Source organism: Eublepharis macularius, chromosome 4, assembly GCF_028583425.1.
Source record: "Eublepharis macularius isolate TG4126 chromosome 4, MPM_Emac_v1.0, whole genome shotgun sequence".
NCBI lineage: Eukaryota > Metazoa > Chordata > Lepidosauria > Squamata > Eublepharidae > Eublepharis > Eublepharis macularius.
In genome coordinates this window covers 176,631,858-176,657,069 of record NC_072793.1, presented here as the reverse complement: position 1 = coordinate 176,657,069, position 25,212 = coordinate 176,631,858, and the positions used below count along the sequence as shown (strand labels likewise).

Sequence of the window (25,212 nt, the reverse complement as noted above, 5' to 3'; positions counted from 1 at the left end):
CGCCCCGCCAATTCCTCACCAGGTTTGCAGCGGACGAAGCGAACCGCGACCCCCTGAAGTTCCTACCAGATAAATAAAAATTGCTACAAAATATCACAACTCCACCCCCGCCCCTTATCAGCGCAACCTCATAAGGTTGACGTATGAGAAAAAAGACACTCTAATTGCGGCAGCGGTTGCTGGGCAGAGCTCTGTTTGCCCAGCTCAAAAACTTTCCCTTTGCCTATTTGCGGATCAGCTGGCCGAGTCCCCTGCCACAAATCTCTGCTAGCCCCGTTCCCACGGCAGGAGAAACCGGGTTGGCGGGCAAACGTTTCGTCCCCCCCGGCGGCGTCCCTGACCTCTTGCCGTCCAGCTGGGCTCTACCTGGTGGGGGCTCAAGACAGCGGAGGGCGGGCCGAAATAGCCCCAAGCCGAGCCTTTCCTGGGGAGGGGGGCTGTGCAATTTGTGTGGGCAGTTTTTGCAGCGCCCCCTCCCCGGTTTAATCCCTGGCTGACCTAGACAGAGGGAAGCAGGGGTCCCGAGCCTCTCCTGTCCACGGCCGAACGGGGGCTGTTCCGAAAGTGTGACGCGGCTGTGATGCGCGGCCAAAATCCAAAAGAAGCGGCTCGAAATAATTGCCTTGGAAACAATTGTACTCTTTAGCCCCCTCCCCGGCAAATTAGAAGAACCCCACCCCGTGCATGCAGTTTGCAAGAATTCCTCCCCTCGGGAGGGCTTCCTTCTCTGCGCGCTCCATTGCAACGTTTCTCCTCCGATTTCCCAAAAGGGGCAACGTGAGAGTTGCTTACACGGAAATCAGTCAGCTGATCGTGTTCCAGCCCGGCCAAGTCATCGTCCCACCCCCACCCCCCAGCCATCCTTTATCTGGCTCTGAAAATCCACACACAATGTCTTTTCTGCCCACTTAAACCATATTCTAGGATCCCGTTCCTTCCTGGCTGCAGTCCCCCCACCCCTTCCCAGAATGCACAGAAAAATAAGTCCACAACTTTCCTGTTTTAGGGCATTTTCATTTGAACATTATTTTATTCAACAGCTGGCAACAGAGCCCCTTGGGGGAATACAAAGGGCTCTAAGCTGGGGCTGGGGAGGGCTGACGGACGCGCATGCAGCCACCTGGGGCACAAATTTTAGAAATTAAAGGCTGCAGGTTGCAAGGCAGATCCGGCGCTGGGGGGGGGGGAGCTGCTTTCTTCCATGGAGGGCTGTGCCTATCCTCCCGCTCCTGGGTCAGGGCCTGCCTCTGCCTGGGCATTTCCCTTCCACCCACCCCAGACTGCCCAGCACCGGATCCCTCCCCGGCCAGCCCAAGATCCCCCTTCACTCCCTGCAGGCACACGTGGGAAAAACAAAGGCAGGTGGACAGGAAGAGCCCCTCCTCCCCGACTGCCCTTTCCTCGCTACTGCTCTGGCCTTTCGGGTTCGCTCCCTTTAACCCCTTCGGGAGTGCTTGATGGGAAAGTCAGGCGGCCTTTCTGGACTCCCAAGGAGGGGCCTTTCCCCTCCTTCGTTTTCTTTAGAGCCAAGCTACAAGTGACGCCTGACACAGGTTGGACACTTGTCAGCTTGCCTCAAGTTTTGTTGGGAAATGTAGGCGTCCTGGTTTTACAGCTTGGCTCTCCATTACAGCTGCAAGACCAGGATGCCTACATTTCCCATCAAAACTTGAGAGAAGCTGACAAGTGTCCCACCTGTGTCAGGCGTCACTTGTAGCTTGGCTCTGAGATCCTTCCCTCCTTTTCCATGTTCAGAGGCAGTTGCTGGGCGAGAAGCTGTCCGCTTCCTCAGCCACTGAGGTCCCCCCCCACACACACACAGGTTTCTTGGGGTGGGGGGGAAACCTATGGTCCAAAGGCTTTGAGCATGTGCAAAGCGCCACCCCCAGGATGAAGCACTGACTGGAAGGGAATAAGAGGCCGGGGTGACTCCGCAACAAGTTCCATGGCTGAGTAGAGAACCTGGTTCCTTCCGTACAGAGCGCAGCTGCCCTCCTTACACTCTCCCGGCTCCCTTGCAGACTCTTGTCATTAATACTGAGCATGCCCGCCCCTGCCACTCGGGGACCAAAGTGTGGAGGGCTGAAAGATGGGCGCGCTGGGGAGGGCTGGCGGGCAGGCTGGGTATGCCCGCTGCTGTCACGCCTGGGACAGAAATCGCGGAAGTCTGACAGGTGGGTGGGCTGGGGAGGGCTTTTTCTGCTGCCTTCCACTTTCCCTAACATTATTGACTTTTCCAGAGACTCTCGTCTTCTCATGATGTGACCGAAATACGATAGCCTCAGTTTTTTCATTTTAGCTTGTAGGGAGAATCCAGGCTTGATTCGATCTAGAACCCACTTATTTGTCTTTTTTGAGGTATGATCCTACTGGGTTGTTTTCTATTGTTTAATATGTGGGTCTTAGAATTGCTTACGCTCCGCTTCAGCATTTCTCCTGTTCTGTATTGGATTTTTGCTGATATGTCTTTGCAAATTCACATTTATATCCCTGATGGCATTGTTTATTGAAACGTCCTTGATACTGACTGTACTAATCTAATGCGGCATAATCTGCCTTGAGCCTCAGTGAGAGGCATTTATATACTGTGCATTTACATACTGCTCTTCTAGACAGGTTGGTGCCTCACCCAGAGCAGTGAACAAGTTAGTATTATTACAGTACAGTTGGGGAGCTGTATTGTAGTGGAGTGGCTGTACTGTAGAGGAGCGGCTTCCCCAAGGCCACATACTGGGATTCGAACCAGTAGAGTGCTGATTTGCAGCCGAACCACTTAACCACTGTGCTACAGCAGCTCCCAATGAAAGTGAAGGATGATACCTTCAAGAGGGACGAAAGAAAGGGACTCTTCACTGAAAGAGTAATTCACTTGTGGAATCCTCTGCCACAGTATGAGCAATAGATAGTTGGCTTTAAATGGGGCATTAGACAAATTAACGGGGAACAAGTCAACCAGGACTAGGTCCATCATGGTGAATAGGGCTGACAGCTGTTGGGAGGGTTGCAACATCCCTATGCCCTCCCAGTGGGAGCAGGGAGGGGGAGGGCCTGGCACTTACCTCGTGCGCCCAGCACGGTTGCTCCCAGTGCAAGCACAACGACTTCACTTCCAGGAGTGACATCACGGGCAAGCTCCCACACTTTGCAAACGGCTAATTCTGGCCCATTTCAGGCCAAAATTGGCCCAGCAAAGCAAAGCACAGGAGCATGCCCTGTGATGTCACTTGGTGTGATGTCACTTCAGGAAATGGTATCGCCGCACCCCCTGGGAGTGCATGCCTAGCAAATGTTCCCAGGATGCCTGCCAGGGGTGGGCAACCTCTGGGGGGCTTGCCACCTCCCGCCAATCGCTGGTGGATCAGCGGGCAACAAGCTAAACCCCTGGGATTTTGCCCACCACCATCGGGCACCTGGGAACCCTAGCTATCAGTTATGTTTTCTGTATAATAATATTTGACTTATATACCACCTTTCAGGACAACTTAACACCCACTCAGAGTGGTTTACAAAGTATGTTGTTATTATCACCACAACAAACACCCTGTGAGGAGGGTGGGGCTGAGAGAGCTCGGAGAGAGCTGTGACTCACCCAAGGTCACCCAGCTGGCTACAAGTGGAGGAGTGGGGAATCAAACCTGGTTCTCCAGATTAGAGTCTTGCACTCTTAACCACTATACCAAACTGTTCTCCCAATGCATAAATGTGCTTTTTGAAGTACTTTTGGCTTCTGCAGATACATAGGGAACCCTTGTGTTCCAGCTGCATTACAAGTATGTAGTGTCAAACTGTTCATGTCTTATTTTCCTTTTTCTTGTGGTTCTGATTGACAGCATTTTTTTCTGCATCTTTTTGTTTATTATTGGTCTTCATCGCAGTATTGCTGATTACTGTGTAAATGGCTCTCTTGCATTAACCAAGGTGTTAGCTTTTTGGAGTGTCTCATTTTTATGGGCGTCCCCTTTTTTGAGTAACCTTTGGCATCGGAATGTTTGACAGTTTGCACGTGCTGAGTTTTGAAAGGTTACTTGCTGCTGGATGTCTTGAGCAGCTGCAGCTGCAGTGTCCCTCTCTCCTCCTCTTTCCTCTTGCCAAACAGAACTGTTTCAAGAGCCAAGAATCTCGTCGCGCAGTTTTCTGTGGCCACAGTGCTCCAGCCTATAAGTCAGGGGTCAGAAGTTAGTGTGTATGCATGCATGCATGCACAGCATTGTTTGGCCAGTTGTGGTTACGTTGCAACCTTCTAAAAGGTGTTCCGTGCATACTGATGTGCAGGTGCATCAGCAGGGGAAAGGGGCCTGGAAGAAGAGTTGCCCTGTAGGAATCCCATGCAGTTGCTGCAATTCTCTGCGACGAAGTGCTGCAGCTACTGTGAGGAGGGCCATGGGGCAGTTTTCCTACTTGACGTAGCAGAAGTGAGGGAGAAGGGGGGCGTTGCTTGGAGCTACAGGAGCCTCTCTGGAGGGGGGGGGGTGTTGGTCTGTCATGGGCCACTTCCCCCCCCTCCCCTTCCAGCACCTATGTCCCAGGTTTGTATGCGAGGTAGCTCTACAGGTACGCACCTTGCCCCATGGGTGGCTGCTGCCTGATTGGGGCCTGCACCAGGCCTTAGTGACAATGTACCTCACAGGCATCTCTTCCGGCTTTGGCAGGCAAAGCAGAGCTTTAAGTAGTGTGCATAAATGCTGTGATGTGCGATGCCTTTTTTATAGTTTTAAGATTTTTCTGCAAACTTAGGAGATCTCCCAAAGTTTGTTGGAAAATTGTAAGTATTCCCGGTTCTTCATATCAACATCCACACGTCAGGGGCACAGAAGAATTAGACATATGTGCGGTTTGCAGAATTTGAAGGGGGTAGAGTAGAAGTAAATGCTAACTCTTCCAAACCGAACCCAACTAAAACACACACAGAGGACTGAATGCAAGAAATCACGGCTGATATACGCATCTGATTTTAAATGTTTTTAATGCTGTTATCCGCCCTGAGCCTGCTTGCGGGGAGGGCGGAATACAAATATGATAAAATAAATAATAAAAAAAAAATATCCCTCTCCTAGTGAAAGTCTGAGGTGTCTAGTCTTTAAGTGTATTGATTTAAGAAATGTCATGATGCTTTAATCATAGCAATCAAAGCAGCCTACAAATTAAAAACAAACAGTATCAAAAACAATATAAATTAAAACTAATTTCAACGTAATTTTGAAAACGCAACACCCCCACCAGTTGCCTCAGAAAAAAAGGCCTTCTGGGGAGAAAAATTACCCTTACAGAGTTTGTGGAAAGTGGGGGTCCTCTCTACTTCCTTCTTCTATAGCACCAGTTAACACCAGTCTTGGAGAAAGTGCACAGTCTGGCTACGGAGGATCATGTCATGTGTGCCTGAAGAAAGGTGCTTCTAGGAGCAACTTCTCCAATCAGCCCATTCAGCCTTCCTGCCTCTAAGACCTCTTCACCATCACCTTCAAACCTGATCCATCGCCCAAGCAACTCTTCATCCACCAACAGCCCTTCCTCTCTCCCAGCCCAGAACTTCTGCAAGAGTTTTTTTTTTAAGGCTTTTATTCCACCCTCCCCGCACAAGCAGGCCCAGGGTGGATTACATCCGGTAAAAACATTTATAATAAAGCTTACATCTTAAACAGTTTAAAACCTACGAACAGCACAGCAGTACAATATAAAGTGAAGGTATACATGATAGCAGCATTCAGCTAATTGGAGGCAGTCGATCTGCCAATTTAAAACTGGACGGTGGACAACTCTAATAGGGAGGGATCCAGTCTTCCCTTCTGCTCCTCTATCCAGACCAGTGGAGGCCTAGCCTCAACCATATGCCTGGCGGAAGAGCTCTGTCTTACAGGCACAGCGGAAAGATGATAAATCCTGCCGGGCCCTGGTCTCACTAGACCAAGAGTTCCACCAGTTTTCCCTTATCACTTCCATCCACATCACTGACACATTCACCTTGAGAAGTTAGAATGATTGTGAACATTCATGGACATCACATCAGTTCAGCCAAATATTACTTAACATCCAAGATAGGGCAACACAGCAACAGAAAAGCTGTAGAGAATGACTGAAAAGATGAGCAGAGACCGTATTCTTAGTCCGACATCTTTTCAGTTGCAAATATTTAGCCCAAATTCATTAGCAGAAAATGATCAGCCCCAGACCCATCAGAAATATCACCCCCCACCACCGCCTCCAGCCAAGGCACTCTCAGACACAGGATGCCGAAACTTGGCCACAGCCTGGATTATGTAGTTTAGGAAACCATTCTGAAGGCTGGCTGGAGCTCTTGAGGAGCTTGGAAGAATCACACGAGAAGCCACAGGTTGGTTCCTCTTGGTCTCTTCTCACAAATTCTGCAAAAGGCCAAAAAAGGGAAAGAAAAGCTCAGCCGACCTCAAGCATTAGAATCAGAGAACCAGACGGGGGAGGGCAAAGACTCCTGGGCCACCTGTAACGTTTCCTTCCCAGCTCTACTCCAATTCAGGACCCCACCACCTTCTCAAAGAAGGGCCACCTAAGATACTATTTACCTTCCCCCCCTGCAGCTTAAGCCACACAAAAATTACACAAATAAAAAGCAGGTGCTATGCTGAGAGGTGATTCAGACTCAGGTGATGACTCAAACAAGTGAGCCAAGCCACATGTGGAAGGAGAAAGCTAACAGCGCCTCTAAATGGGAGGAGAAAGAGACTCTCCATCAATTCAATCAGACCACAGATGGAATGACTGAAGGGGGAGGGCAGGTGAAGAGAGAGCTCCAATTACCTGTCCCAGACTCTTTATTATTTTCACCTGCATACAAATACCCTTCCCAATCCCAATCAGATCTCACTGCATGGTTTAGCAGGAAGCCATTTTAGAATGAGGGCACAGTAAAAAAAAACCAGAAGATCTTCCACTTCATAAGTCTCACAGAGGCTGATACGAAACTATGACACCACCAAATGCATTGTGGGAAAGGCCTTCAAAGGGTTCATCTTCAGAGCTTTGAACCATTGTCATAGTATCTCAATTGCTGCCCTTCCCTTTGGCCTGAAGTCTACATGAAACAGCAATAAAAGGGGGATCCTATTGCTGGAAAAGTTCTTAGAAAATCGACTGGATCTTGCAGGGTTTTTAAAATAAATCTACCACTGCCCTTCCAAATAGCCTCAATATTCACACAATGGGTTTCCAGGTAAATTCCCATTTCATAACATTCTTTCTTCAGGTATTAATTTCCCAAATCCTCTTTAGAAGCCCTTACTTCCAAGAAATCACAACTTTTTAGTGGTACTTTTATGAATACCGTAAAACTAACCAAGAAAATAATTCTAGAAGGGACATAAAAATGAACAAGAATTTAGGTAAGATTTGCGGCCGCTGTGTGTGTCATTTGTTTGAATTATATTGTCTGCTGAAGGTCCCAGCCATTGATTTATTAACTTACATTCTGTAATCTGCCTAGAGTCTCAGTGACGAAGGTGGTCTATAAATAACATATAAATAAAAATAAAAATTTGCACAGTTCAGCAATTAAGAAAGTTGTCAACTGTGTTTCATCTGAACAGGGTCTCTTGCAGGTGCCGGCCTGCACATGGGCGAAATCAACAGCAGCTCGCACACAGGCTTTCTCTGTGATGGCCCCTACCCTATGGAACAGCCTGCCTGACGTCAGGTGAGCCCCCACTCTCCTGGCTTTCAGCAAACGATGCAAAACAGAATTATTTAAAAAGGCTTTTTACTCAGATCAGAAGGAAGTATTATAGGGAGGGGTCTCAAATGCTTTGCTAATGAGTTAGGGACCACAGACTTCACCACTACGTTGCCTTGCATATTATCTGTAGCCCAAATATGTCCTCTTCTACTACCTGTACTTCATGTTTATCTAATGCCAGTCCTAGTATTGATTATGTTCTGTTTCAGCAATTCTTCAACTCTATATTGGATCCTGGCTAACACTACGTCTTTGTAAAATCTTATGACATTGTTTTGGAAATGTCCTTAACACTGTATAGAAATGTTCTTGATACTGATTGTACTAATCTCACGCTATGTAATCCGCCTTGAGTCTCAGTGAGAAAGGTGGACTATAAATACATACATACATACATACATACATACATACATACATACATACATACATACATACATACATACCTCCTGAGCTGAGCCTACTTCAGAGGATAGCTGATCACTCACTGATGGTGCTTTACGGGCCGCTTGGTAGCCACTTCGCCTTTTCCCTGTAGGAGAGAATCAGAGAGTCAGAGCTGGGCAGCACCCCAGAGAGCATTCTCTCCCATTACTCACACTGAGGTAAGGATGTCAAACCCTAAACCCTCCCTGGGAGCTGCTCCTCTAGTCTCTTCCTCCTGTGAAAAGCGGCCTGGGACTTTCTAAAACAACCGTTGCTAGCAGAGCTAAGAAGGCGGGCCTGGAATGTGCAGGGCTTTTGTTCAGCTGGAACGCGGTGGAACAGAGTTCCGGAACCTCTTGAAAATGGTCACATGGCTAGTGGCCCCGCCCCCTGATCTCCAGACAGAGGGGAGTTTTAGATTGCCCTCCACGCCGAGCAGCATGGAGGGCAATCTAAACTCCCCTCTGTCTGGAGATCAGGGGGCGGGGCCACCAACCATGTGACCATTTTTGCCAAAGGCGATTTAAACTTGACGTCACTTTGGGTCAGCTGGAACAAGGGGGTATGTTTTTAAAACTCCCCCCTTGTTCCAGCTGACCCAAAGTGACATCATTGGCCCTGGGAGCATGCGTGGACTTTGCACTCGCACATGTGGTACCAGGGGCACCACCTCCCACCAAGAGTTGCCCCCTGTGCTGACAACCCACTGAGTTCCACTACCTCTTTTCCCAGGAAAAAAAACCCTGTGTTTTGCTCTGGACTGACCGCTTGAGCTCTTTACCTGGAAAAAGAGGTACCTGCCACCCCCTGAGAGAACAGCAAACATCCTCTCCATATGTCAGTCAGCTGGAGACAGAATTGGATCCCCTGCCAGGAAGCCTAGTGCTGTTCAGGTGCTCATAAGGCTGCCAACTGACTGGAGAAAACAAGCCTGGCTGTTCTTGTTTTCAGTGTCATGTGGGCTCACAGACAAAGCTATTCACACGCATGCCTTGGCAATGTTAATGGCTGCCCATCTCTGAGGAGTCATCCGCTTGGTGTTAAAAGCACAACTACGGAAACACACAGAATAGTCGGTAAACACCATGTTGCAATGCAGTAGTGGAGACCTGCAAAGCATCCTAGACCTGGATCAAGAGAAAATGGGTGGCTCTGTTGGAAGAGAAGGTAAGAGGACTTAAGACCCAACTGTTCATATTTGGTTTCGTTAGAGAAGATGAGGGCTTTTTGGACAGGAAAGAAGACACCGCAGAAGGAGACTGTCAAGAATGAAGAGAAGGTCTTTGCAGGGGATGAAACAGCATGGAAGAGGCAGGAGAATCCGAAGTGGGGACATGACTACATGTCGAGATCTTTAAGGGCCTCAGCAACTTGGGGCTGGGATACTTGAATGACCCACTCCTCCTGTGTTGTCCAGCCTGGCTTTAAGACCCTGTTCCTACACCCTGCTGTCTGTGCCCGCATTTGCAGAAGTCAGACTACACATACTAATAAAGACTGCAATAAATAAACTCTGTAATAATGAAGAGAGTAGTAAAAACTTTCAAAAAAACATAGGGCGTTTTCAGTGGCGGCACCTCACCTTTGGAATCTGCTCCCCCTTGAGGCTCACCTGTGTTTACTCACAGATTTCTTTTTATTACTGAGCATTTGTCAGTTACAAAACGAAAATTATACAAGGTATACATGCTTTCAGCCCAACAGGGCATGACCTGGATTGTGAAGGGTCACGAGAAGGTCCGCATCAAAGACCACAAATTAGATGACCTTCAGATGCTGCCAAAGTTGCCATATACAGGGAAGGTACACAATTGTGGTTATTGCCATATTTGGGTAGGGTGTGACACTGCCAGAAAGCCAGTGCGCTCCATTAGAGTCTCCCACAAGAAGATGCACACCAGCAGAAGTATTTCCAAGTTACTCACAAAAGTAGAAGGTGACCCCAGCCGCCAGCAGACCAGCCACGACCCCCACGAGGACACCCACAATGAGCCCCATTTTGGATGTCACTGATATCACTGAAATGGGAAAAAGAACAAAACGCTTTAGGAAGCCCCAAAGAATTAAAAATGCACAAGAGCAAATAAATGAAAAGGTTCATCCTCAGTTCTTTTGAGTGGATTTCATAGTATGTCAACAGCTGCCCTTCCCCTCAGCTGGAATCTATTTAATAGTCATGTAGAGTCTGCCTTTCTCACTGAGACTCAAGGTAAATTAAGCAGTTTGAGATTAATACAGTCAATATCAGGAACACTTCTACAAACAATGCCACGGGGTAAATAGATACAAGTTCACAAAGACATACAATTAGCAGGAATCCAATTCAATATAGTGGCGAGTTTTATGGTTCCTAACTCATTAGCGGATCTTCTGAGATCCCCTCCCTAAAATAGAGCCGTCCTATATGAGCAAAAAGACTTTTTGAATAATTCAGTTTTGGATCCTTTGCGGAAAGCTAGGAGAGTCTACGTGAAGCAGCCAAATAAAGGGTGGGGAGAGGAGAGCCTAGAAATTCTCAGTATAGTAAAGAGTCCAGTAGCACCTTTAAGACTAACCAACTTTATTGCAGCACAAGCTTTCAAGAACCACAGCTCTCTTCGTCGGATGCATGCAATTCTCAGGTGTGCTATATCCAGGAAGGAGCCTCCATTGGGGCCCCACCCAGTTCTGGGATTCCTGTAGGCCAGACTTTGCCATCACGACTCTTGGGCCCCTCAGCTATGCTCTGCCACGTTTCTCCTTACAGGAGCCCTTACAGTCCAGTATTTCACTTACAGGAGTGTCTTCCTGTAGCCTTGAAAGATCCCAATCGCTGGTGATGTTCTTAAATGATCAAATGGATCTGGCACTCCCCTCCCCCCAAAGCGCCATGCTTTCCTTAATATCCCTGAAAATTGGATGGGACTTGACTCTTGAAAAACGGGGTCATTTCTGCAATTGGGTATCATTGACATACAGCAATCCATACGCCAGAATAGTTATCAACAGGATTTAATTGGGAAAATCAAATTGCACAGAAGAACAGGACAGGATTGCCCTCTCTCATTATTTATTCTAATGATTGAATCGTTAGCAATTACTCTAAGGAATAATAATGAGATCTATTCGGTACAAATAGGTGATGCTAATTTTAAATCAGTTGAGGGGGAGTCTCTTCTTGGAGTCATGTTTCATCCTCCCTGTGTGGAAATTCACCTCCTGAAGTCGCCAGCCCCAACCCTTCCCCTCTTCTGTCGGTCTCTTACCAGGCACCTTCCAGTCCAAGTCCAAAGGCTCCGGCAGGACGTTGTGTTCTACATGGCACCGATAGAAATCCCTGTCCTCGGGGTGGATCTTGATGCTCAGCCAGGTGTAGTAAGTACCGTCCGAGTTGGGGACGACACCCCCACGAAAGGTCTCCTGCTCCCAGATCTCCCCATCCTTCCGCCAGGTGGCATCGATCTCTTTGGGGAAGAAGCCATGGGCACGACAGACGAGGGTTTCCAGGCCATCCGAGCCCACCTTCCGTGACACCGTCACCACTGGAGGCTCTGAGCAAGCAACAACATTGGTCCATTTTAACACAGAATCTTTCTTTTTCTTTTCTCTTTTTACATTAGGAGTTTTGTACAATAAAAGAACAATACATGAAACAAACAGTTGCACAAGACCTAGCCAAACAAAAAAGACAACTAACAACTAACCAACAAACAAAAATGACAAAACACACAGACAAAGATGGAACATAAAGAAAAAGAAAAAACAAAAATTATATAAACTCAAAGAAGGCTTCTGATTTTCTCTGTGACAAATATAGGTCTCATTTTCCGAATTTCTCCTACTCTAATTAAAGATAAAAGCTCTTTTTTCTAATGTCTCAGTTCCTTCGTCCATAAACCCAGAAATCATCAAATCATTATTATCTATTTCATACAAAAAGTCCGTTAAGGGTTTCCATTCTTCAATGAACAAACTTACTATCTTTTTTCTAAATCAAAAAGAGTCCAGTAGCACCTTTAAGACTAACCAATTTTATTTTATTGTAGCATAAGCTTTCGAGAATCAAGTTCTCTTCATCAGATGCCTGATCCGAACTGGTCAAATACAGAAGAGGAGGGGAGGGGAAAGAACAGGACATATATCACAAGAAGACAGGATGCAATTAGTGTGAAGGCAATCAAAACATTCCTTTGCTTGTAAATGTAAACATCTCCTTTTGGTGTGGAGTAGTTTGCCGCAGTGAAGGTATACAATTCCTATGTAGTATAAGCCCTCGATAACCACAGCTCTCCCCGCCAGCTGCATCTGACAAAGAGAACTGTGGTCCCCGAAAGCCCACACGCACTCAGGCTGAGATAATTGACAAACAAAGCCCACACCAGGCGTCTCTGGGCTCCCCCAGACCACGCCTCTGTAAAGGAAATCTGTTACCTGTGATAATGTGATAACCATTCATAGTCTCTATTCAGTCCCAGCTTGACAGAGTCAAATTTGCATATGAATTCCAATTCAGCAGCCTCCCGTTGGATTTTGTTTTTGAAGGGTTTCTGTTGAACCACAGCGACTTTTAAGTCTTTGGTGGAATGTCCTGGTAGATTGAAGTGTTCTCCCACTGGTTTTTGGACGTTTCCATTTCTAATGTCAGATTTGTGTCCATTTATTCTTTTGCGTAGAGGTTGGCTGGTTTGTCCAATGTACAGAGCAGAAGGACATTGTTGGCACATGAGGGCATATATCAGATTGGAGGATGAGCAGCTGTAAGAGCCAGAGACAGTGTAGTTGATGCCATTGGGTCCTGTAATTGTATTCCCTGGGTAGATATAGGGGCAGAGCTGGCATCTGGGTCTGTTGCAGGGCCTGGTACCTGTGCTGGTGGCCCTGCTGGCCGATTCATGATTGTAAGTGAGAAGTCGTTTAAGATTGGGGGGCTGTCTGTAGGCAAGGAAAGGTCTTCCACCCAGGACTTCTGAGAGAGAGGTATCATTTTCCAGGATGGGTTGTAGCTCCCTGATGATACGTTGGATGGGTTTGAGCTGGGAGCTATAGGTGACAACCAGTGGTGTTCTGTTGTTAGTTCCTTTAGGTATGTCCTGGAGCAGACTGTTTCTGGGTACTAGTCTGGCCCTGTTGATTTGTTTCTTCACTTCATTTGGTGGGTACTGTAGTCTCAAAAATGCTTGTTGTAAATCTCTTAAGTGTGAGTCTCGGTCAAGAGCATCGGAGCAGATACGGTTGTAACGTAAGGCTTGGCTGTAGACAATAGACCGAGTGGTATGTTTAGGGTGGAAGCTGGAGGCATGTAGATATGAGTATCGGTCTGTTGGTTTCCGGTATAAGGTGGTATTTATTCGTCCATTATGTAGTTGTACAGTGGTGTCCAGGAAGTGTACCTGTTGTGTAGAGTGGTCCAGGCTTAGGTTGATAGTAGGGTGAAAGTTATTGAAGTCCTGATGAAATCTCTCAAGGGCTTCCTTCCCATGGGTCCAAATGATGAAGATGTCATCCAGGAATCTTAAGTATAGTAGTGGTTCCAGTGGATGGGAGCTGAGGAAGCGTTGCTCCAAGTCCGCCATGAATATGTTAGCATATTGTGGTGCCATGCGTGTGCCCATGGCTGTGCCATTAACCTGTAGATATAAGTTGTCACCAAATTCGAAGTAATTGTGAGTGAGTACGAAGTGACAAAGTTCAGTGGCGAGGTGTGCTGTGGTTTTGTCCGTGATAATATTCCGTATGGCTTGCAGTCCATCTGCATGTGGGATATTGGTATACAGGGCCTCCACATCCATGGTTGCTAGGATGGTGTCATCTGGTAGGTTGTCAATGGACTGTATTTTCCTGAGGAAGTCAGTGGTGTCCCGTAAGTAGCTGCATGTGCTGGTGGCATAGGGCCTGAGGATAGAGTCCATGTATCCCGAGACTCCTACTGTGATGGTGCATTTTCCTGAAACAATTGGGCGTCCTGGGTTACCTGGTTTGTGGATTTTGGGTAGTAGGTAGAATCTTCCTGGTCGTGGTTCCTGGGGTGTGTCCATATGGATGCATTCTTGTATGTCCATGGGGAGTGTTTTTAATATTTTATTGCGTTCCCTTTTGTATTGCTCCGTGGGGTCAGAAGGTAGTATTTTATAGAATGTTGTGTTGGAGAATTGTCTTTCTGCTTCTTGTATATAATTTTGTTTGTCCATGATGACAACTGCTCCGCCTTTGTCAGCTTCCTTGATTACGATGCCAGAATTATTTTGGAGGCTGTTTATGGCCTCTCTTTCTCCACGGCTGAGATTCTGCTTTAGGTGTTGTTGTTTGTCAATTATCTCAGCCTGAGTACGTCTACGGAAGCATTCAATGTAAAAGTCCAATGAGGAGTTACGGCCCTCAGGGGGTGTCCATGTGGAATTCTTTTTCCTGGAGTTTTGTAATGATGGTTGCGTATTGCTGGGTTGGGGGGGTGGGGGCTGCTGAGGCTGCTGTGATGGTGTCTGTTCAGTGCTTTGTTCATCGTTTTGTTCAGCAGAGTAGTTGAAAAATTCTTTCAGTCTTAGGCGTCTAAAATAGGCCTCCAGGTCTCCACAAAGTTGTATGGTTTGTGTGGGTCTGGCTGGGCAAAAAGATAGTCCACGTGAGAGGACTGATTCCTCTGCTGGGCTCAGCTTGTAACTGGAAAGATTGATGATGTTGCTTGGTGGATCCAAAGTGTTTTTGCTCTCTGTTGCAGGCAGGAGTTTTGAGAATTTCTTCTCCTTCTTGTTCTGTAATTCAGTGAATAGATTGCAATAAATAGTTTCTCTGGTTGTGGTAAACATCTGCCAGTTCCCGGTCTGTGCAGAAGGGGTGTACTTCATGGAAGAGTCTAGTTCAGAGATCTCTTGCTTGATCCATTGTTGCTTGCTGTACATCAGTCCAATGAGGTGAATTAAGAGTTTCCTGGATAAGGTGTTGCATAGTTTCTCACTGTAGTCTGTGTAGTAAGTGGATTTCAATGGATTCCTCACACGAAGTCCCTTGGGTAGAATGTCCAGTCTTTTGCATTTTTCTAATCAGTGAAGTAAGTTTGCCAACATTGCAAATTCCAGTACTTTTATCAACCAATCCTCCATTACAGGCAATGTCAGGCTCTTCCAATTTTTTGCATATAATAGTCTTCCTGCCGTAGTGATGTTAAGACAGAATCTTTCTGTTGGCTAACTTGACGGATGCCAGGATGGGATCCTGTGGCCATCTAGCCCCACTCGTTTTGGAGATTGACTCAACCACAGTTGGAGCATCATAAAACAATGAAAAATCCCAAGGGGGGAAGGGCCCCAGCAACTTCTTACTTTTTGATAATGCTCCAAAAGAAAAACCTATGGCTCTAGAACTGACCTGGGCCTAGGGTTGCCAGCTCCAAGTTGGGAAATTCCTGGAGATCTGGGAGGTGAAACCTGGAGAAAGCTGGAGAAAGTGGGTTTTGGGGAGGGAAAGGACCTTGGCATGGCATAATTCCATAGAGTCTACCCCACAAAGTAGCCATTTTCTCCAGGTGAACTGTTCTCTGTGGCATTGAGACCAGTTGTAATTCCAGGAGATCTCCAGCCACTACCTGGAGGCTGGCAACCCTACCTGGACCCTTTTCACACTGCCTCCCGGGCCTCGGAACATCACGCTACAAATGTGAAAAATCGTGTTTTCTCGTGTGAGATTTGCGCGACATCGTGCGAGATTTGCTCGATGTCGTGCAAATCTCACGCAAGAAAACGTGATTTTTCGCGTTTGTAGCGCGATGTTCCGAGGCCCGGGAAGCAGCATGAAAAGGGCGCTGGTGAGATCTTCCAGGGTTTGGGGTGAATCTCAGCAGGCCTTCATGGCTGAATTTGCCCAGATCCCGCTGAACTAAAGGTCCCAAACCGGAATTAACCCAGCTCCTGCTTTTTTGCTATTCTAGACTGCACATGCTCAGAGGAACATACTTTTTGTCAGGCTGAAAACACTGCCCGCCTGTTCTCAAAGAGAATTTACCTTTGAGTGCTTTCTTTTTAAAACAGCTGAACTGAATTTTACCAAGGGAAGAACATTCTGCACATGCTCAGATGCAAATTCCCCACTTCTCCGTAATACTCTCGAGGCCGCCCTTCCCTCTCCCCACTATTCCATTGCTCCCCTGAAGAAGTGTCTGGCTGCGCAGCTAAAGAAGGGAATCCTTTACCTACAGTGAAGAAGCAGGGGGACCTTATATGGCCAGTCTTGATGATGGGAGGAAAGGGTTTTATTTAAAGCAGAAGGAACTCATGCAGAGCAGCTGCCCATGTGCAGACCTAGTTGGTTTTTTTCCTAATAAAGGAAAATAAGTCTTCCGGCACATAAGCATCTTTGCTGTACAATCACTTTCATCAAGTATTTCTGTCTTGCTCTCTGGCTGGATCTACGTGCACAGTAGAATGAGTTAAGGGGTAGATTTGGAAGAGGATAACAGGGATTGCACCAGTTCATACTACAGGTTGGTATATACCATTTTTGAACGCTTTATTTTGTTTTAATTAGAATTGACTGCTCTGGATTTGGAACTATCTGGAGATTTGGGGGGTGAAGTCTGGGGAGAGCAGGATTTGCAGAGGGGCTGGAGCTCGGGGGTTAAAATGCACAAGTGTCCCCTCTCCCCAGCAGCCATTTACTCCAGGGGAACTGATTTTTGTGGCCTGGAGATCAGTTGTAATTCCAGGAGATTTCCAGGCCCTACCTGGAGATTGGCAACCCAACTTTTAATACATTAACTCCTCCTACAAAATCAGCCTATCAGGGTGAGGGTGTGAAGCGACTGCCGCCTCTGGCTGCCCTCCTCACCTCTCCGCAGCAGAGACTCCCTTCCGTAGTCCAGGCCCTTCTGCAGCCAATCAATGCACGCTTCCTCCAGGAAGCTCTTGAGGGATTTGCTGTACACCAAGTCAGCGTCCCACTTCCTCTTGGTCACCTGAGCGGGCACCACGGCTGCTGTCCAGGTCAGGTTCTCCTTGTCGAAGCTGATGTAGTCCTCGCCATTATAAGCGACCTGGGAGAACCCCCTTTTCCGCCCGTCCGTGCTCAGTTCACAGCAATACATGCTCTGCCAGATGTGCGACCCTGAAAAAAACACACAAGGTGAGGACATCGGTGCTGGAAAAGAGCCAACGCTGCTCTATCGATTTGTTGTGGGGTGGGGCTTCTCTTCCCCCGTAGCCCTCCTCTTGAGTTCCCCCCCCCCGCTATACATTTTGAGGGAGTAAAACCTTGTCTTACAAAGGGCAGTCAGTATTGCCTTCTCTGACCAGCAGATCCTTTGTATCCTCTGACCTGCCTGATCCTTTTAACTGAGAGCCAAGCTACAAGTGATGCCTTACACAGGTTGGACACTTGTCAACTTACCTCAAGTTTTGATGGGAAATGTAGGAGTCCTGGTTTTACAGCTTGGCTCCCCATTACAGCTGCAAGACGAGGACGCCTACATTTCCCATCAAAACTTGAGGGAAGCTGGCAAGTGTCCAACCTGTGTCAGGTGTCACTTGTAGCTTGGCTCTGATGATTCAACCCGACACGGGACCTTCCGCATGCAGAGCAGAGGCTCCCACTGAGCCACGGCCTGCCCCACTTCACTCAGAATTTCACTTGGTCCAAGTGGGGAAAAAACATAGGGATTACTTTTCCATCAGAAAAATTGGGGGAGGGATCCTTTTCGGGGCGGGGGGGGGGGTTTCCAAAAAATTAATTTTCCCCACCATCTGATCTGCCCCACGCCCCCAAGAAACTGCCTTCCCACAAAGAGATGCTGTATCGGGACAAGCGTTTTACCTTCTCGGCACCATTAGAGGCAGCCGGCTTTGACAACCCCAGCCTCAAAGCACCTAACAGGAACCTTAAAACCTTCCGCTGGGGTTCGGGGGACACAATATAGTCTTCATCCCTTCATCTATTACGAGGAAGTCACACGAACAACATTTAAGAGGTTCGTGGCACCTTTAATACGAATTAATTTATGTTGGCAAATGTTTTCCTGAGCCAAAACTGCACTCCCATTCAGTAGAGAAGAAGATTTATAGGCATATGTACAAGGAGCAGGGAGGGGATATTGCAGAGGGAGCACAAAAGACACAATTTCCCCAAACTGGGGGTGTGACATTGCAAGGCAGAGGGGGCGGGGGGAAATCCACTCAAGAGTCTATGGGGGCCATCTTCAAATATGGATGGATTGTCAAAGAAATCGGTTCCAAGTAGGACCAGGAGGCGAGAGCAAGGGGAAAGCAAGCCCGCACAACTAAAGCTGCCCCACTGCACACCTGTTGGGGGGGAGGTGTCTTTGTGTTAAAAAAACTATGAATCAATTAAAAATGGAGTCAGCCGCTGTGGGTTTAAAACCCAGGGAAACCGTCAGTTGTCGCTTCCCCCAGGCTTAGGAAGTAAAGGTTATGACAAAGAACAGAAGAAAATGATCAGGCTGGGAAAGAGTTAACATATTAAGCTCCAGCCATCTGGCAGTTTCCCCTCCCCTATTCCTTCCTGGGCAGTTTGGACTAAAACTCCTTGTACATTTTCCCTTCTATCTCCACAAAGAAATGCTTTTACAAAAGATGAAAGCTGGGGCTCCAGAGAGGGAGTATGGCATATTTCTCAGAAGGCAGTGCCCCCCCACACCTAAGTCCCCTGTAACGATGGTCTTTCAACCTCATTCTGGCGTGGAAGCTGCCCCCCTACCTTGACATGGCCAATCTTGCCACCTGGATCCATGCCATGGTAACATTGAGACTCAAAGCACTCAAAGTCAATTCAGAGAGTCCAGAAGCTAGGAGCAGCACGCGTATTACTCCCATTCAGCAGTCACTCCACTGGCTACCCATCAGTTACTGGGCTCATTTCTAGCTTTTCTCATCTGTTCTGTAAGGAAGTGATTTCAAAGAAATGTACTGGTGAAAGGATGACTATATACTATACTACTGTATAAAGTATTTTGCTGGAAGTATCATCCCGCTGGGTAGTTCCTGCGTTGCTTAATTTGTCAGGCTTAGGATTACTTGTGCTCTGTTCCAGCTCTCTATTGCATTTGTGCTTGTTTTCACCTCTTTTTGCAAACTTGCATTTGTGTACCGGATTGCCGTTTTTATCGCTTATTGTCCCTGCTGTCGGTTGCATAGATTTGCACTGTGTAATCAGCCTTGAGTTTCAATGAGAAAAGCAGACTATAAATTACGTATTTTTTTAAAAAATAAAATGGAAAGGAGCTTCGACTTGTGAGGGTGGGAGACTCTCGCCAGGAGATGCAAATGTTCTTCCCTTGCAGAAATTGCAATTCCCAAGTGCCAATTCAGCAGGGACATCCCAGCCTCTTGCCACCAAGGGGAGGTGGCTGTGCCCTCTCCAACCCCCCATCACTTGCTGAAGTCCTGCTTCTGGGCCTCCTGGGGAAGCCTGGTTGGCTGCTATGTGAAGCAGGATGCCGGGCAAGATGGACTTTGGGGCTGATCCAGCAGGGCTATCAAAGTCAGCAAAGCAGAAAGTGAACAAGACTTCTCTCCTAGGGAAGTCCCCATGTTCTGCCCTTGGGAAGGCAGCGTACAGGGAGGGCCACGCGCTTCCTACTCCACCTTTGCTGTGATTGTCGAGATCTTGCAGCGCCTTCATTTTCAGCTCGTGATAGATGCCTGTGTGGGTGTTCCAGTCCCAGAAGTGGGGGTTCTCCTTCTCCACCTTCCTTACCCAGGCCACCCGAGGCACCGCCCGTCTCGTGGTGCTGTTGTAATGACCAACGAGCTCGTCGTCCACGTACCCCGAAGCAAAAAAATCCGGCACGTTCTGGTCAGGCTCCCCTATCATTGTGCATAAATAGCACAGGGAGTGCCAGGAAGAACCTGAAAGAGGCAGAGGTAGAGTTAAGGGGCATGCAGCCACGCCCCAAAAACCAACAAGGAGCCCTGCAACCGGTGGGAAGGGAGGGGAGACGGGCACCTATCTTGTCTTCACTCACACACACGTGTCAAGAGTGCCAGATGATGTCACTGCAGGTGTGACCAGAGGCAACGCCATAATGCCGGGGCCAATTCGTTAAGAACTGGCCCAAAATACAGCATTATCACAATGTTTTGGGTCAATTCTTAAAAGAATCGACCCTGGCCAAGGACGTCGCTTCTGATTAGACCGGAAGTGACGTCATCATTGCCTGTGCACCTGCTGATGGCATGCGATCTCCCAGTAGTTTATCTGCTTGCAGTGGGAGGTTTCAGGCCACCCAGAGATCTCCCACCGCTGGCAGACCCCCAGGAACACACGTGGGGTGTGTACTTCCGGCAGACCCAACGACATCACTCCCAGAAGTGACATTGTCCCACTGGCTGTGGCTCCCACACTTTACATTGCATAAACACTTCCCGGGCAACTGGGCAACCGGGTAAAAGTCCTCCTGATCCCCTGAAAAAAAGAGTGTAGCCCCTTCTAGATACTCACCAGAGCAGCCCCCCAGCAAGAAAGCAGCTGCTACCAGGAGCAAAGAGCCCCTACCAAGACGGCTCATTTTACAGCTGGGTCCCTGCACTTCCGTGGCTGCAGCTGTTTGGTGTGGAATGACACTGGGTCTCTCTTGACTGGTTTCCAAGAGGGAGAAATCTCTTGCCAGCTCTGGGATGGGCTGAAACCAAAGAGTTGCTTCTCAGGGGGCCTAGAAAGGAGAACTGGCACCTGTGGGAATTTATAAAATTGTTTAGGGTCTCATGCAAAGCAAATGAACAGAGAACTCTCTCACACCCATAATACTAAAGTTCTGGGGGACCCAATTAAGTTGATGAGCAGCAGGTTCAGAAAGAGGGGGGAAAGGAAGAGCTTCTCATTCGAAGAGGAATTATCATGTGGAACTCACTGCCATAGGATGTACAGGTGGCTTCTGGTACAGAAGGATTAAAGTTCACGGATAGATGTATTATCCATGACAGCTAAATGAAACCTCCATGTTCAGAGGCAGTGTGCTTCTGGATGCTCGTTGCTTGGCAATGATATTTATTTAAAACATCCAAAGCCAACTTTCCTCAATGAGTCCAAAGGAGGCAATAGTAATTCAGATTACAAAAACAATGTACACAGGACACAAATAAGTCCCTAACATTCATACAGCGGAGGGGAGCTCTGTGAAATAGATCCATTTTTACAGCCCTGAAAGCCAATATGAGGAGATCATTCACACCTCAGAGGAGAGCTTGTTCTAAAGTCGAGGGGCAGCCACAAAAAAGGACCTGGACTGGGCGCCAGTGGGCTCTGTCAAGATGCACTTTTCATGAAGCATAATAAGCAGGCAGGGTCTCTAGAAAGTTCTTTGAGCGCTCTTGGGTGCACACCATCCGGCCCAGGGGATTTGTGTTCGTCCGGTGCCGCCAGGGTCATGAGGGGAGAAATGGACTTTCAAAGACGCGGGTTATGAATGGCTTTCCAAGCAAGAACTTGCTCTCTACACTGAACCCGAAGCAAGCAGGAAGCCTGGAAAGCACTTTTAATAGTCGGGAAATCTAGACAGAATGCAAAAAAGTTACTTTGCAATTTTTCAGAGCGGTTTCTAAACCAATCCACTTGCTCTGTTTGCTAAAACCAAGCGCAACAGTAAGTTTGAATATTCTGGGGCCCATGAGAAAAGGTCCGTTTCACAGAACCTTGTTAACTCACATCTCAGGCCTATAACCCCAGAAGCTGTATTGTCGAAGGCTTTCATGGCCGGAGAACGATGGTTGCTGTGGGTTTTCCCGGCTGTATTGCCGTGGTCTTGGCTGCTGCTTTGCCAAGACCACGGCAATACAGCCGGGAAAACCCACAGCAACCAACCCCAGGAGCTACTTGCTTGAGCCCAGCCGGGTGGAGGGAGTGTCAGCAGCCAAGGAAGAGGCTGGTTGCTGGGGAGCTTGATAACATGTTACACGCTCTTATCACCTCGAACAAGGGCTGTAGTTCCTCACCGAAGACTGAAGCCTGCGTCCCAGAATGCTCCTTAATCAAGAGGACCGTATCAAGGGACTCCGGCAGCTGGTGGAGCCAAAGCGTTGGACTCTCCTCTCCCCAAAGTGGTGAATTCACAGACATTATTTACTGCAAGTTTCTGTTCTGTTACATCTAAGTGTTCAGTTATAAAAAAACCTAGTTGTATGGTTCTGCCTGTTCAAAGGTTTTGACTTAAAGGAATTCCTTAACGTGCAAGTTTGGTTCTTAATTTAGCCCCACAGAACCTATATGGAATGGGGTTCAAAACACCCTCGTTGTGCATGCAGTTTCTCCGATGGACTCCCTAATCGCAACGTGTGCGGGTTTATTTCTCAAGGCTGCAGAAATGTCCCCCTGGATTAAGGAGAAACCCTAACTGGGACGGAGATGCAGGAATCCCTGCTTGGAAGGAACCTCAAGAAGATCACAGCCTCCTCCGTGGACCAGGGGCGACGCTCAAACCTGGGACTCCTTCGTTGCCCTCAGCTCCTGAAGGAAGGAGGAATGAGACCTCCCACCCAATACAGAGCTGCTGCTTTGCCAAACAAAAAGGAAAGGGGGATTTGAATGTTCCCCCAAGTGCTGATCTGTGTTTCCCTTGACCTGCACGGGGCTCATCCCAAGTCTGAGGTCAAGTTTGCCGGGGCTGCGTGTGTGAGAGCGTTTGCGCGTCTCTCAGCGCTGGATCGATGACTTTGAAAAGTCTTAAGAATTTCCTTGAGGTCTCCACTGCCTGCTGCCAGAACCGAAGCTCTCTCAACCTGGCTGAACCTTCCCCACTCTTTCTCCTTGGAAAACATTCCCCCTCCGTCGCTCCTGCTTCCATCCGACTCCTGCCACCATTCACCTGGCCAGCGTTCACTCCTCTTCTTACACGCCCAGGCACCCCCGCTGCCCCTTTCGCAACTCAAAACTGGCAGATTTTTTTAAAAAACTCCAAAGGGATCCTAGAACCGGGATCCCTTTCTCTGCAAGGCCCTACCAATGCAAAACCTCTCAGCAACTGGAGAACACCTCCCCTTCCCAATTCCTCACCAAATTTGCAAAGGACGAAACGAGCCGCGACCCCTCGAAGCTCCCGCCGGAGGGAATAAAAGTTGTTGGCCGTTCAGATCTGCGGGAATCCTATCACTTTTCGTTGCTACAAAATAGCGCTACTGCCCCCCAGCCCCATGAGCACAGACTCACCATAAGGGGAAGAGGGGCGGTCAAGAGCCCACCAGATAGTGGTCGCCGCTCCAGAACTTTCGCTTTGGCCCGGGCGAGATCTGCCCGGCAACCGCGGAGGGCTTCTTTCCTATTGGCGGAATAGCTGGCTGAGTCCCCTGCACCGCATCACTGCTCGCCCCGTTCCCACTGCAGGAGAAACCGAAGCTACGTGCAACCCGCCTCTCCTCTCCGGCGGCGCGGCCGGCTTCTGGTCGCTGAGCCGGCGACTCCCTCCAGCACCGAGGCTGTCCTGGGAGGGGGCGGTTGAAACCTGAACCGGGAGGCGTTCTTTGCAGCGCTGCCCCCGCCTGAGGGCTGACTGTCCTAGAAAACGGGAAGCGGGGGTCTCGATCCCCTCCTGTCCGTGGAGGGATGTGTGCAAAAATCTGCGAAAGGGGAAGCGGGTCCCTGCTGTGATGCTCGGCCGAAATGCAACAGAAGCAGCACAAAAATGATTACAGATTACAAAATTAGAGGAGGCACCCTATTCAGTGAATGCAGTTTGCAGAATTTCTTCACCCCGGGAGGGAGTTCTTCTCAGCGCACTTCCTTGTAGCGCGACTCCTCCGATTTTCCAGGAAGGACAGCGTGGGAGTTGCTTACACAGAAGTCAGTCAGCTGATCCCAAGCCAAGTCATGATCCCCCGCCTCCAGCTATCCTTTTTGAAAAATCACACCGTGACTTTTCTGCCCACTTAAACCATGTTCTAGGATCAGGGTCCTCCCAGAGATGCACCTTTTTGTTTTGGGGCGGAACACCCAAAAAAGTAACTCCACAACTTTTTTTTCCTTTTAGGGCCTTTTCACCTGCGCATTAGTCAATAATGTCCCCGAAGCATAGCCTTTTCCTGCTTGCAAAAAACCTGGGGCACAAAACCCAAAAATACCTACTTATTTTTTTATGTCATTTGTGTCATCTATAGTCTGTTTTTTCACTGAGACTCAAGGCAGATTACACAATGGAAAGCAATGCAACCATTCAGATCTAGAGGAATAAAATGTGTTTAGTCTGTGGTCGCAAAATAGTAAAGAGTTCAGTAGCACCTTTAAGACTAACCAACTTTATAGTAGCATTCGCTTTTGAGAACCACATTTGGATGGATGCATCTGATGAAGAGAGCTGTGGTTCTCAAAAGCTTATGCTACTATAAAGTTGTTCAAACATTAGAATGAGACCTCTAATAAGCAATGAATTGATCTTAAAAGGCTGTTTTTTTGCCCCCCCCCCCAAAAAAATAGAATTTTTTTTTTCCAGGACAAAAGTGATCCAGGGAAGTCTTGTCAAATCCTCTGGAGAGAGAGCAACCCCCACACCTTTTCTCAGAAAGTGAACCCCATGGCTTTTCAACAAAGCATAAGTGGGAATTGTTCACTATACATGGAGGAGAGGAGGAATCAAAACAGAAATATTCCAACATTTGGGAAAGGGCATTGCCTACCCTGAGATACACTGGGATTTGGCTTGGAGTAGTAAATATAACAACATACTAATAATTTGATTTATATACCACCCTTCAGGACAACTTAACACCCACTCATAGCGGTTTACAAAGTATTTCTTACGATCCCCACAACAATCACCCTGTGAGGTGGGTGGGGCTGAGAGAGCTCTGGAAAAGCTGTGAGTGACCCATGGTCACCCAGCTGGCTTCAAGCGGAGGAGTGGGGAATCAAACCGGGATCTCCAGAGTCCAGGGGCTCTTAACCACTACACCAAATATACCCCCAATGCAATCTCTGTGTGCTTTTTCACTACTGAACTCATTATCTTATATACAATCTATTGATTTAAGTACATGCTGTTATGTACTATCTGTTGCTTTAAGTAGGATCCTACTAGGTTGTTTTATGTTGTTTAATATGCCGGTCTTAGAGTAGCTTGTGGTCTGTTTCAACATTTCTTCTAGTTTGTAGTGGATTTGTGCTGATGTTAATTGTCTTTGCAA

The 25,212-nt window shown here is 47.9% G+C and overlaps 2 protein-coding genes and 1 pseudogene across 2 annotated transcripts in view; all 3 read right to left on the bottom strand.

Moving 5' to 3' along the window:
* Nucleotides 1-72, bottom strand: part of LOC129327210 (major histocompatibility complex class I-related gene protein-like) — a 32,899-nt gene extending 32,827 nt beyond the window's left edge. The window contains exon 1 of the mRNA XM_054975700.1: nucleotides 20-72. The gene's annotated coding sequence lies outside the window, so the exon portion shown is untranslated. The remainder of the gene's footprint in view (nucleotides 1-19) is intronic.
* The window catches only part of LOC129327910 (zinc finger protein 91-like), a 224,141-nt pseudogene that overhangs the window by 77,567 nt on the left and 121,362 nt on the right, over nucleotides 1-25,212 (bottom strand).
* LOC129327209 (class I histocompatibility antigen, F10 alpha chain-like) lies at nucleotides 5,096-23,784 on the bottom strand. Its single transcript, XM_054975699.1, has 8 exons — nucleotides 23,246-23,784; nucleotides 20,546-20,776; nucleotides 19,690-19,953; nucleotides 16,922-17,197; nucleotides 11,371-11,655; nucleotides 10,051-10,143; nucleotides 8,146-8,231; nucleotides 5,096-6,359 (listed from the first exon to the last, which is right to left on the bottom strand). Exons 2-8 carry the CDS (start codon nucleotides 20,610-20,612, stop codon nucleotides 6,351-6,353), a joined length of 1,080 nt encoding a protein of 359 aa, XP_054831674.1. The 5' UTR covers nucleotides 20,613-20,776; nucleotides 23,246-23,784; the 3' UTR covers nucleotides 5,096-6,350.